The 13,509-nt window shown below is 41.4% G+C and overlaps 1 protein-coding gene across 4 annotated transcripts in view; it reads left to right on the top strand.

The window, feature by feature from the left end:
* LAMB1 (laminin subunit beta 1) overlaps window positions 1–13,509 on the top strand; it is a 62,782-nt gene that overhangs the window by 34,603 nt on the left and 14,670 nt on the right. For all 4 annotated transcript variants that reach the window (XM_082239424.1, XM_082239422.1, XM_082239423.1 and 1 more), the window contains 3 exons: window positions 283–500; window positions 2,650–2,746; window positions 12,006–12,375. In XM_082239424.1, the coding sequence (XP_082095550.1) occupies window positions 283–500; window positions 2,650–2,746; window positions 12,006–12,375 (685 nt within the window). The remainder of the gene's footprint in view (window positions 1–282; window positions 501–2,649; window positions 2,747–12,005; window positions 12,376–13,509) is intronic.

Below are 13,509 nucleotides of genomic sequence, written 5' to 3'. Positions count from 1 at the left end.
GGTTAACCCTTCTTTTCCCATGAACTCTTATTTTGACAAAATACCACCCCCATGTGAAGGAAAAGCAAAAGAGAGGAGGCAACCTTTCCTACCACTGGCTTTGGCCTTGCCCACCCTGATTGCGCAGCCTGGAAGAGATTATCCCCAGGGAATGTGATCCTTGATATCTCACAAAGCTTCTCCAAATCTGCTACAATACCTTCTTACATGTCACAGTTTGATAACATATTAATCAGCCAAGTGTACTGCAACACGTTACATTGTCGGCTCTTTCACCCCCAGAGTGTGTCTGCAACTACCTGGGAACAGTGCGTGAGCATTGCAACAGCACTGAAGAATGTCAGTGTGAGAAAGAAACTGGCCAATGCCAATGCCTTCCTAATGTGATTGGACAGAACTGTGACCACTGTGCCCCCAATACTTGGAGGTTGGCTAGTGGGACAGGGTGTGAACCATGTGGCTGTGATTCTGAACGTTCCTTTGGCTCATCTTGTAACGAGGTAAGAAAAGCTGATCGCTGTGGAGTCAGACCATTCAGGGCTAGCTCTGCTCTCCCACCTCTGCTACTACTACTATGACTACTACTCCTACTAATATTTTATTTATACCCTGCCCATCTGGCTGGGTTGCCCCAGCCACTCTGGGTGGCTTCCAACACATAAAAACATAGTAAAACATCAAACATTAATAGTAACAATCTGATCAGATATAAAAGTCACTATAACTTTAAAATAAACAAATTATATCAAACAAAGCAACATTCAACAATGCATCAGAATCTAATAGTAAACAGTAAAATTAAACTTAGCACACTATCTCACATTTGAGAAGTTTAATAGCAGCAAGAACATATGATGTTGATAATGGTAAGAATATGAGATAACAATAATAGTATGAGATCTAATGGTAGTGTTGGCAGTTTTATCTACTTTTTTTATTGTGTTTGCTTAAACTTGTATTCTGCCTTGACATTTCATCTGAATAGAGGGTGTAGAAACGTGTTTAGGAATTAAATAAATTCACATGCTACAGGGATTTTAAATAATCCAACAGAAAGCAACTCTGTGCATACTGAGCTCTGTGAGTTTTGTATGTACCAGTTTTGTTTGTTGTCTTAATATTGAGGAGCATTCAAATGCCTGTTCTTGCAAAAGTCACACTATTTGAGTACAGTGGATGACGATTGTATCACAGTGTTTGGCAGTATGACAAATTGCTTTGTATTAGTGTTGAGAGAGAATTTCCAACAGGTTATTTTGGCCAGTGGCCCTGTGGGCTGTTTGCTTTAGCTTGACTTGCCTGCTTACATAAATCTATAGCTGCTTGTTCTGCTGGCATCATTTGTACATGGTGCCTGCTGCCTGCAAAATCCTGTTTGGACCTGACTTAATTTACCAGGGCAATCAGGGTCTGGTACATAAGATTGTTGTGCTCTGGGACATGGCAATCAGCTGTGAGTGGTGCTGAAAAGTTACATCAAGGATAATGGTTAAAATTTAATATCCCATCAGATGTGATGATGCTTTAGATGTTTCTTGAAGAGCTATTGCTGCAGCAATAGCTACAATGCAGACTAGCTATGACTTGTAGTAAAAACCCATTCATTTCACTAATTCATTCATAATCACCTGATGATTTCCATAGAAGGTTGCATTAACAGTTGAAAACATTTCTCTACAGAGTTAGTGTGCCACACATTTGCACTTGGTATACAGTACTAGGAAGCAGCGGCCGACTGATCTGCTAACTCATGTTATATGCAGCAAAATACACACGTGTAATTGTCACACATAATGGGTTGCTCCCTAATTCTTACATGAAACCAAGAAGCTTGCTGATATTTCAAGTTCCTTTTCTCTTTATTAATGTGACATTCAACCTGATTTTTCTATTTACTGAGCCTTTGCAAGTATTCAGAGACCACAAAGAGTAATAACGGGAAGAGCATGCGCTCAAAACTATGTTGGTGTGGTATATTATGTATATTTGTGTATTAATTAATATGAACCATTGTAATTCCTTTGAAAATCTGATGAACTGTTAATACTAAAGGACCTAGTACAGCTACTTGAAAGTGTTCTTCACCATAAGCTTGAAACCCTGCAAGTAACTGATATGAAGTCGGAAACAGTGGAATCTATTGTTTAGCCAACTTCTGTTATTGTAAAGATATGAAAGTTACAGAGAATGCTTGGTGTGGGAGATCCATATTTTCAAAAGGAATTGCAACCGAGGGAGAAGAATTTAAATTGACACTGTGGTACTGGAAAGGGCTTAATCCTTTCTCCTGTTCCACTTTTCCAAAGGAATATGTCTTTGTGTGATCTTTGACCTACAGTCTCAGCTGCAAGGGGAACAGCCTTTCTTGGGGAAACAGTGCAAGAAGTATTGGTTTTCTGAGTAGCCTCTTCCCGAGCTGCTATTGACTCTTAACAAAACTAACCGAGATCCTATTTAAGGATCTCCAGAGTCATGTGTACTATGTCCATAATTCTGATAGGTGGCCAGTTAACATTTTTAGCTCTTTTGACACTTAATGTATCGTATTGACAGATGGCTCTAGTGGCCTAATAAAGTCCCTGTGGCTTGTTCACTTTGTGAAATGCACCCTGTTCAGCTTATTTTTGTTGCATTTATTTGAATTAACAGTTTACTGGGCAGTGCCAGTGCATGCCAGGATTTGGAGGGCGCACATGCAACGAGTGCCAGGAGTTTTTCTGGGGTGATCCTGGTGTGGACTGCCAAGGTGAGCACATTACTTTCATTGTTCCACGTGCATTATTAGCCTTTTGAAGGAGCACTTCTGTATGTGAAATGTGCATGCGTTTCCCATATTGTAGCTTCTGCTGCGGTTGGGAGCCTAGAGATAATTGCTGATAGCTTGCCCTGTGCCTATGCGTGTAGAAAGGAAACAAAGCAGCATTCATATTGGCTCCCTCATGCTATGTTGCAAGGAATTAGATACACGAGAGAACTATGATTCTATAGTGCATTCATTAGCCTCTTCATGTTGCAATGTTTGTTACTATGCAGCACTTAAAAAAGAAGCTCACTGATCTTAGCTGGCTTTTTTTAAATGCTATTTTTGTGCATTATTTTTGCTAAATTTAATTCTAGTAAGAGTTTGGTTTTGAAGTGGATTTTTGCAGCTTTGTAACAGAAATGGCAGACTGGCTTTAGATGATAGAGATTTAGGTGTTCATTTTCTAGTTTCTAGTAGTTGGGTTTTTTCATATTGTTAACAAAAATAATGTGAAAAGAGTATTTTCAGTTTTCCATATGGGGAGAATAGTGTCTTCTCGTTTTGGTTCTGTAAGAAAAGCACAGCATAGAATAAAAGGGGAGCAGCACCTAGGTGTATAAATAAATTAAGAACTCATTTACTGAGGCATGTTTTGTAAATATGCCTGGTCACTTCAGTTGCTATCCAAACCAGAACACCATACATTTAGAACACATTTAATGCCACTTAAAGCACATGACTTATGCCAAAGAACTCTGGGCACTGTAGTTCACCCTTAACAGAGCTACAATTCCCAGCACCCTTAACAAAATACAGTTCCCATCATTCATTGGGGAAAGCCTCTTAGGCTGTCACATTTTGCCATTAACTATGGTGGTTGCCTCACCTCAAAAAGGGTACTGAAGAGCTGGAAAGGGTTCAGAAAAGGGCAGTCAAAATGATCAAGGGGTTGGAAAGGTTCCAACTTTGGGGTCTTTTTTGTTTGCAGAAAAGGTAAGTAAGAGAGGGCATGATAGGTTAAGGTAAAGGTACCCCTGCCCGTACGGGCCAGTCTTGACAGACTCTAGGGTTGTGCGCTCATCTCACTCTATAGGCCGGGGGCCAGCGCTGTCCGCAGACACTTCCGGGTCACGTGGCCAGCGTGACAAGCTGCATCTGGTGAGCCAGCGCAGCACACGGAACGCCGTTTACCTTCCCGCTGGTAAGCGGTCCCTATTTATCTACTTGCACCCAGGGGTGCTTTCGAACTGCTAGGTTGGCAGGCGCTGGGACCGAACGACGGGAGCGCACCCCGTCGTGGGGATTCGAACCGCCAACCATGCGATCGGCAAGTCCTAGGCGCTGAGGTTTTACCCACAGCACCACCTGTGCCCCATAGGGGGCATGATAGAAGTGTATAAAATTATGCACAGTCTTGAGAAAGGGGATAGAGAAAAGCTTTTCTGCCTCTCATAAAACTTGAACCCTGGAGTACCCAATTAAGCTGAGATTCAGGACAGACTGAATATAGTTCTCCATGCAGTGTATAGTTAAACTATGGAATTTGCTCTTAGAAGAGGGTAGTGATGGCTACCAACTTGAATTACTTTAAGAGGAGGATTAGACAAATTCATGGAGCGTAAAGGCTCTGAATGGCTACAAGCCACAACGGCTATGTTCTGCTTCCACTGTTGGAGGCTACATGCCTCTGCTGAATAGAGACGGCAAGTCTAGTAACTGCAGACGATTGCACTCAGGTCCTTGTGAGCTTCCCATACACATCTGGTTGTTTACTGGGAGAAGAGAGTGCTGAACAGATGGGCCTCTAGCGTGATCCTACAGGGTGCTTCTTATTTTCTTAATTTCTGAAAAATTCAGATCTAGTTGTATTCAATGGATTTCAAACCAATTCCTGCCTAAGTGTGTATGTGAGAGAAAGGTATCTGGGTATCTGCATTTAAAAATTGTTTCAGCTGAATGTTGTTGTTGTTTAGTCGTTTAGTCGTGTCCGACTCTTCGTGACCCCATGGACCAGAGCACGCCAGGCACTTCTGTCCTCCACTGCCTCCCGCAGTTTGATCAAACTCATGCTGGTAGCTTCAAGAACACTATCCAACCATCTCATTCTCTGTCGTCCCCTTCTCCTTGTGCCCTCCATCTTTCCCAACATCAGGGTCTTTTCCAGGGAGTCTTCTCTTCTCATGAGGTGGCCAAAGTATTGGAGCCTCAGCTTCACGATCTGTCCTTCCAGTGAGCGCTCAGGGCTGATTTCCTTCAGAATGGAGAGGTTTGATCTTCTTGCAGTCCATGGGACTCTCAAGAGTCTCCTCCAGCATCATAATTCAAAAGCATCAATTCTTCGGCGATCAGCCTTCTTTATGGTCCAGCTCTCACTTCCATACATCACTACTGGGAAAACCATGGCTTTTACTATACGGACCTTTGTTGGCAAGGTGATGTCTCTGCTTTTTAAGATGTTGTCTAGGTTTGCCATTGCCTTTCTCCCAAGGAGCAGGCGTCTTTTAATTTCGTGACTGCTGTCACCATCTGCACTGATCATGGAGCCCAAGAAAGTAAAATCTCTCCCTGCCTCCATTTCTTCCCCTTCTATTTGCCAGGAGGTGATGGGCCCAGTGGCCATGATCTTCGTTTTTTTATGTTGAACTTCAGACCATATTTTGCGCTCTCCTCTTTCACCCTCATTAAAAGGTTCTTTAATTCCTCTTCACTTTCTGCCATCAAGGTTGTGTCATCTGCATATCTGAGGTTGTTGATATTTCTTCCGGCAATCTTAATTCCGGCTTGGGATTCATCCAGCCCAGCCTTTCGCATGATGAATTCTGCATATAAGTTAAATAAGCAGGGAGACATTATACAGCCTTGCCATACTCCTTTCCCAATTTGGAACCAATCAGTTGTTCCATATCCAGTTCTAACTGTAGCTTCTTGTCCCACATAGAGATTTCGCAGGAGACAGATGAGGTGATCAGGCACTCCCATTTCTTTAAGAACTTGCCATAGTTTGCTGTGGTCAACACAGTCAAAGGCTTTTGCATAGTCAATGAAGCAGAAGTAGATGTCTTTCTGGAACTCTCTAGCTTTCTCCATAATCCAGCGCATGTTTGCAATTTGGTCTCTGGTTCCTCTGCCTCTTCTAAATCCAGCTTGCACTTCTGGGAGTTCTCGGTCCACATACTGCTTGAGCCTTCCTTGTAGAATTTTAAGCATAACCTTGCTAGCGTGTGAAATGAGTGCAATTGTGCGGTAGTTGGAGCATTCTTTGGCACTGCCTTTCTTTGGGATTGGGATGTAGACTGATCTTCTCCAATCCTCTGGCCACTGCTGAGTTTTCCAAACTTGCTGGCATATTGAGTGTAGCACCTTAACAGCATCATCTTTTAAAATTTTAAACAGTTCAGCTGGAATACCATCACTTCCACTGGCCTTGTTATTTGCAGTGCTTTCTAAGGCCCATTTGACTTCACTCTCCAGGATGTCTGGCTCAAGGTCAGCAACTACACTACCTGGGGTGTACGAGACATCCATATCTTTCTGGTATAGTTCCTCTGTGTATTCTTGCCACCTCTTCTTGATGTCTTCTGCTTCAGTTAGGTCTTTACCACTTTTGTCCTTTATTATGGTAATCTTTGTACGAAATGTTCCTTTCATATTTCCGATTTTCTTGAACAGATCTCTGGTTCTTCCCATTCTGTTGCTTTCCTCTATTTCTTTGCATTGCTCATTTAAGAAGGCCTTCTTGTCTCTCCTTGCTATTTTTGGAAATCTGCATTCAATTTCTTGTATCTTTCATTATCTCCCTCGCATTTTGCTTGCCTTCTCTCCCCCGCTATTTGTAAGGCCTCGTTGGACAGCCACTTTGCTTTCTTGCATTTCTTTTTCATTGGGATGGTTTTAGTTGCTGCCTCCTGTATAATGTTGCGAGCCTCCACCCATAGTTCTTCAGGCACTCTGTCCAGCAAATCTAAATCCTTAAACCTGTTCCTCACTTCCACTGTGTATTCATAAGGGATTTGGTTTAGATTGTATCTTACCTGTCCAGTGGTTTTTCCTACTTTCTTCAGTTTAAGCTTGAATTTTGCTATAAGAAGCTGATGATCTGAGCCACAGTCAGCTCCAGGTCTTGTTTTTGCTGACTGTATAGAGCTTCTCCATCTTTGGCTGCAGAGAATATAATCAATCTGATTTCGATGTTGCCCATCTGGGGATGTCCATGTGTAGAGTCGTCTCTTGTGTTGTTGGAAAAGCGTGTTTGTGATGACCAGCTTGTTCTCTTGGCAGAACTCTATTAGCCTTTGCCCTGCTTCGTTTTGATCTCCAAGGCCAAACTTGCCAGTTGTTCCTTTTATCTCTTGATTCCCTACTTTAGCATTCCAATCCCCTATAATGAGCAGAACATCCTTCTTTGGTGTCACTTCTATAAGGTCTTGTAAGTCTTCATAGAATTGGTCAATTTCAGTTTCTTCAGCACCAGTAGTTGGTGCATAAACTTGGATTACTGTGATGTTAAAAGGTCTGCCTTGGATTCGTATCGAGATCATTCTATCATTTTTGAGACTGCATCCCAGTACAGCTTTCGCCACTCTTTTGTTGACTATGAGGGCCACTCCATTTCTTTTATGGGTTTCTTGCCCACAGTAGTAGATATGATAGTCATCCGAACTGAATTCGCCCATTCCCGTCCATTTTAGCTCACTGATGCCCAGGATGTCAATATTTATTCTCGCCATCTCATTTTTGACCACATCCAACTTACCCAGGTTCATGGTTCTGACATTCCAGGTTCCTATGCAATATTTTTCTTTACAGCATTGGACTTTCCTTTCGCTTCCATGCATATCCGCAACTGAGCGTCCTTTCGGCTTTGGCCCAGCCGCTTCATCAGCTCTGAATCTACTTGTACTTGTCCTCCGCTCTTCCCCAGTAGCATGTTGGACACCTTCCGACCTGAGGGGCTCATCTTCCAGCGTCATAACTTTTATATGCCTGTTGTCTTTGTCCATGGAGTTTTCTTGGCAGGGATACTGGAGTGGCTTGCCGGTTCCTACTCCAGGTGGATCACGTTTGGTCAAAACTCTCCACTATGACCTGTTCATCTTGGGTGCCCTGCTCGGCATAGTTCATAGCTTCTCTGAGTTCTTCAAGCCCCTTCGCCACGGCAAGGCAGTGATCCATGAAGGGGTTCAGCTGAATAAAAAGGCCCAAATAACTCCATTTTTTGGCATCAAGCATATAAAGGATTAGCCATTACACAGGGGGGAAATTGTGTTTAATGGATAGGCTGGAATCAAATCAGAATTCTGTTATCTTTCAAGACTAAATGACTTTGTTATAAGAGTCCAAATCCTACTGAATCCCCCAGATTTCCTCTATCTGGAAGAGCATGCCTAAGAGACAAAAATACTGGTGAGCTTCGGATTTAGCATTAAAATAGGTCTTATTGCCAGGAGCTTTTGGAGTATTGTTTTAAATTAAAATGCAGTTGTGCTTGTTTTAACTCAACACAACTGCTAATATTTGCATTGTATGTATTATTGAATAAAAACCTCAAGAACAGGAAGAAGAGATGGGGGAAAGTTTTGTACTTATTGTTTTCTAACAATAGTAGTTACTGAAGGTAGGATATCTGAAATTTTCAGAAGTTTCTCAAAGGTGTACTTAGGTAGGTGCAGGTCTGTTTCTATGAAACAGGTTTAGAAAACATGTAAACACTTGCAAAACTCTAAAGCATCCCATCAACTGAGACCTGGTTCACAGGTATTCCCAGGCTAGTTCACGGGTATTGTTTTTGTGACCTTCCAAGGTTATCTCGGGTTTCCAAGCCTGGTTTGAAAGGCAAGCACAAACCATAGATTGTTAGTTCAGATGCAATGACAAACTATGGTTTGCCTGGACTAGGAAGTAACTGACCATGAACACACAAGGAGGAATAAAGCACTTAATTCTAGATTTTATAAGCTATGACTTGAAGGGTAGCAGACATTATGCAAGAACTATATTTCAGCTTGACTGCTGTTCAAAACTGTTTACATGTGAGGCTATACAGCATTAGGTCAAAGAAACTGGAGCATACATAGTTTAATTTTACTGACACCATTAATTCAGTTCAGACCTATGTTTTTAGCTAATATATATACTATCTCAGCCATCACCAATCTGATGTTCTCCATATGCTTTGGACTACAACTCCCATAAGCTCCAGGCAGCCAGATGTCTTTCAAGCGTGTCTTTTGTCCTCCATTGGGAAAATAAGATGTTTTTTGTCCCCCATTGGGAAAATAAGAATAACAACCTAATGATTTTGCATAAACGTCATCATCTACAAGATGTCTGTGTGCTACAGGGGTTGTCATAGCCAAATGAGGAAAAAAACAAGGGGAATTTTGCACTTTGGTACGTAAGATAAGAGACTTGCAATGTCTTCGTCATGTTCTATGGAACTTGGGTGTCCTAGAGATCCCATTCAGTAAGAGTTTTCTAGCTACATACATTGTAATTGTGGAATGTATGAGATTTGGCTTCTTTACATTTCTTATTAGGATTGTCTACTCCAGGCATCCAGATGTGCTACCTAGGGATTTGCACTGACGTTTTTTTAAAAAAACATTCCTCTATTCCACATGTGTATTGTTCTAATCAAGTACTGGATGATCCAGCAACAGTCAGTGTTCCCAAGTGTGTCCAGCACTAAGAAGTTCGCATGGGAATTTTCCAAGTACATGCTATCCTGATTTGATCCTCTAAAGAGTTTCTGAGGAGTATGGAATAGCTTTTTAGTGTTTATTCAATAGTCAAAAACGAGAGAAAAATTGGGGGCTCTGAAGAGCTGTAGCACACAGAAATTAGGTAGGAAATCAGATTGCACTTGATTCACTGCTAGTCATATAGGACTCATTTTTATTTATATATTTACTTATATTTTACTATTACATTTATATACCACCTTTATTTTCCAAGGAGTTCAAAGTAGGGTACATGGTTCTCCTTCCCATTTCATCCTCAACCCTGTGAGGTAGGTTAGCCTAAGGTCACTCAATGAGCTTTCATGGTTGATTGAGGATTCGAACCCTGGCCCAACACTCTAACCATTACACCAGGGAAATGCCATTGTTAGGTTCTTTAGGGGCACTGGATCATTTACAGACCTCTGTACCAGGTTGATTGGTTATCTTGACAGATTTATTTTGACATATAAGCAGAAGAGGGATCAAATTATTTATCACTTTTAATTCTTCTGTAGTTACCTGTTCATACATGGCACTAAATTATGGTTTATTCAACTACACACACACACACACACGTATTAAAAGTTCTGTATTATCCTTGTTACAACTGGAATTTGGTCTTTTCGTATACCATAAATGAACATGCAATTTTGTGTTCTGTTTATTATATTCATAAAAATGCCTCTGAATCACAGACATTTGAGGCAAAATCCCAATGCCTACAAAGAAAAGATAAATATAAATGCCCATTCATTTCAGTGTGATCAGGATCGTGTGCTCAAAAGTGAAACAAAAAATAACTTGACATGCTAAAATGGATTGAATGTGTAATGTGATATTATCTTGGGATCTTCAAGAGAAGGCAGCCATATACTGGTGGGCTTCTGTTTTCGTTACACCCATGTAAGGAATCTGAATAATTCACCATTATCCAGATAGTCTAATTTCCCACAAAGTAATAATAGTTTACTGGTGGTGGAAAGGGTTAAGTGCCTCCTTTCCCCTTCAATCTTCAAAGAGGAATGAGTTGCCGGAGGGGGTTTAAGAGGGGGTTTATGTTCCATTGCAATTCACTGTGGGAATGCTGAAGTCTCTTTGATGGAAATAAAACCCCTTGTGTTGGCTTATAATTCTGAGAACAAAAAGGCCATTTTGTTAAATTGCACCAACATAAGTTGAACAGCAGGACAACACATTTTTTTGTATCCTATGTATTGAATTCCTCTCTACAAGAAAGCTGGTTTTGTTTATGGTAACTTGTTCTTTTAAATGGTTTTTAAGAAACTTGGCCAAGAGATGTGAATATTTAAATAACAGTATGTGCCCAAAGTATTAGCCCAACCTGAAGCTTCCCTTTCTTACATGTTCTTATGGGAAGTTTGAATATTTGTGGAAGAAACCTTGACAATAGACCACAACATCCAGACAATACCTTACAGGATTCCTGATTGATGGATCATTTGCATATGTTAAATTTGTGAAGCCTTTTTGAAGGATGTGCATTTTCCTATGGGCTTTACATTGCTGGGGGTCAAACTCCTGTCATTTTGGATGCTGGCAGCATGTGCCTTTTTAAAATCATTTCATTTCACCTGCAGCTGTGATGAAAAGGATTCTCTCAACTGTCTCATCCCTTGTTAAAATGAAGCTTTTCAACACTGGTAGCTTCTAATTTTCTTGCCCTGCCTGGCTATTTGGGGTCGACTAATGGAAAGTGCCAACTACCTATTGATTGTAAATTCTATTTCTGCTACACTAATAAGCGTGGTCCAGAGCCATTCATATCCATGGGAGATTTGTCATTGACCTTAGTGGGATGTAAAATGCATTCATAGTGCAGACTGTTGGTCTTCAGACTGGTGGGACGGAACCTGCTGGTGGGCCATGGGTTGATTTAAAGTGGGTCACAACAGTAGCCATACAACATACCATCATGCAAATATATTTCAATAAATTAAGAAACATGGCTCCAAGGTCTGAAAATCTTGCGGACTACTGGTTTTTAGACTATAGTACAAATACTTTTGATGAGAAATAAAACAGCTAAACTTAACCAGTACTGCACTTTAAACCCTGTGGGTTATCTCTGACCCACATGTGAGGAGCAGAAGCAAGAAAGGGAGGAGAATTGGGAGTGTCAGGAACAGGGAAGCACTCCCTTGTGTCAGTTCACTAATTCACATTTAATTTGCACGCATTTCGCTTCTATTCCAACCTTCCTCCAAGGAATTCAGGGCAGCAAACATGAGCCTCACAGCAACTTTCTGGAGCAGGACAGGCTAAGGTGTAAGACAGGCTTCAGTAGGGACATTATGGTTAGATAGGGATTTGAATGCAGATCTCGCTGGTGTTGGCATGCACAGCTATGGAGTGTGATCTGTACATTCACCCAACAAATAGATGGATAATCCCCGAGCTGCAGGAGTAGCAATTTTTCAGGAGAATTGGCATGGTTTTGTTCATTTGTAAAACCGCTGCCTTATTTGGTGGTTCCCCGCCCTTTGTTTGTGGTATCTCCATTTATTTTTGTCTCTTTTCAGCTTGTGACTGTGATCAACGTGGCATCCAGACCCCACAATGCAACCGCACGACTGGGCAATGCATCTGTAACGCAGGGGTTGAGGGAACCCGTTGCGATAAGTGCACCCGAGGCTACTCCGGCACTTTCCCAGACTGTGCACCATGTCACCAGTGTTTTGCTCTTTGGGATGTCATCATTAGTGAGCTGACGAACAGGACACAGAGATTCCTGGAAAGAGCGAAAGCCCTGAAAATCACAGGGCTCAGTGGTCCTTACCGGCAGACACTCAGCTCTGTGGAGGAAAAACTGAATGAGATTAAAAGTATCATTGCTCAAAATCCTGCTGCTGAACCTCTTAAGAACATTGGGAATCTATTTGAGGAAGCAGAGTAAGTGTGGCATAAAACACAAATAGTGTTCTTTCGCATTTGCTCAGACATGGGGAGTAGGGATCTCGTCATTCTGCAATTTTAATTAGACTTGTAAGCAGAAAGTAAAGAAAAAGAAGGTTGGAACTGTGCCTTACAGTGATTATGGAAAATTTGAAGGAAACTGTGAAACAGCTTTTCAATTAACAAGGTGGCACACCTGTTTGTTCCTTATCTTCTCCCTGAGTATAGGATAGAGACTTCCGTTAAAATGAAGGAATGTGGGATGAGAAATGATGCGCTTGAAATGTTCAGCCTCTAGCAAATTGCTCCTTCCTGTCCCTCCTTTCAGTCTAAGGAAGGGAAACTGCAAGACTGATTTGGTTTCTTGATACCACCAGTTGTTTTTGTAGCCTTCATGACAGTCGAGCAATTAAAGTAGCTTAACTGTATTAGGCAACTTAATTGGGTACAAATTAGGTGACTTAACTGTACCAACTTCTGTTAATGGATGATCATACAGTCCTTTCAGGTTTTTAGTTTAACCTAACAGCTTGTGCACTTTCCCCTGCAGAACTTAGTCCTGCATAAGAAAAACCAAAATACATTACCCCTTTTAGTACCTTGTATGCATTCAGCACCGACTATTTCCCTTGGAGCGCTGTGCAATAATTTTCCCCCACTGCAGATGATAATTTAAGAATTAAGCACTGTTGAACATGTTTAGACATAATTTATACCCACCCTGATTTGTACTTTTATCAGTTGCGAAGACCTGTTGTATATGGATGCCAAAAGAGAGGAACTGCAGTTTCAAAATCTCAGGCTTGGCAGACGACCACAGCACAATCTTGCCCAAGTGTTGTCTCGCAAGGGCTTTCAGTACCTTTTGTTTTCTGGCACTGTTATTCTTCAGGCGGTGCCAAATTATAAGCAACTCCTGTATGGATTAGCCTGTGTGAATCAACTTTCCCCCAGTATTATCAGTGTGGTCTTGCTTTGGTTTACTCGCCTACCCTGTTTGTGAGTTTTGCTTGCCATAATATAGATCTTACTACTGGATCTTCTTTATTTTTCAGTTATGCAGTTTTAAGGCACACACAGAGAAATTTCCCAAGAAAATATCCCGGAGAGTTAAAAATGCAAAAACAAAAA

The sequence above is a fragment of the Podarcis vaucheri genome, assembly GCF_965113315.1.
Source record: "Podarcis vaucheri genome assembly, chromosome: 10".
Taxonomy (NCBI): Eukaryota; Metazoa; Chordata; class Lepidosauria; order Squamata; family Lacertidae; genus Podarcis; species Podarcis vaucheri.
The sequence above is the reverse complement of the archived record's forward strand: the minus strand, read 5'-3'. Positions and strand labels throughout refer to the sequence as shown.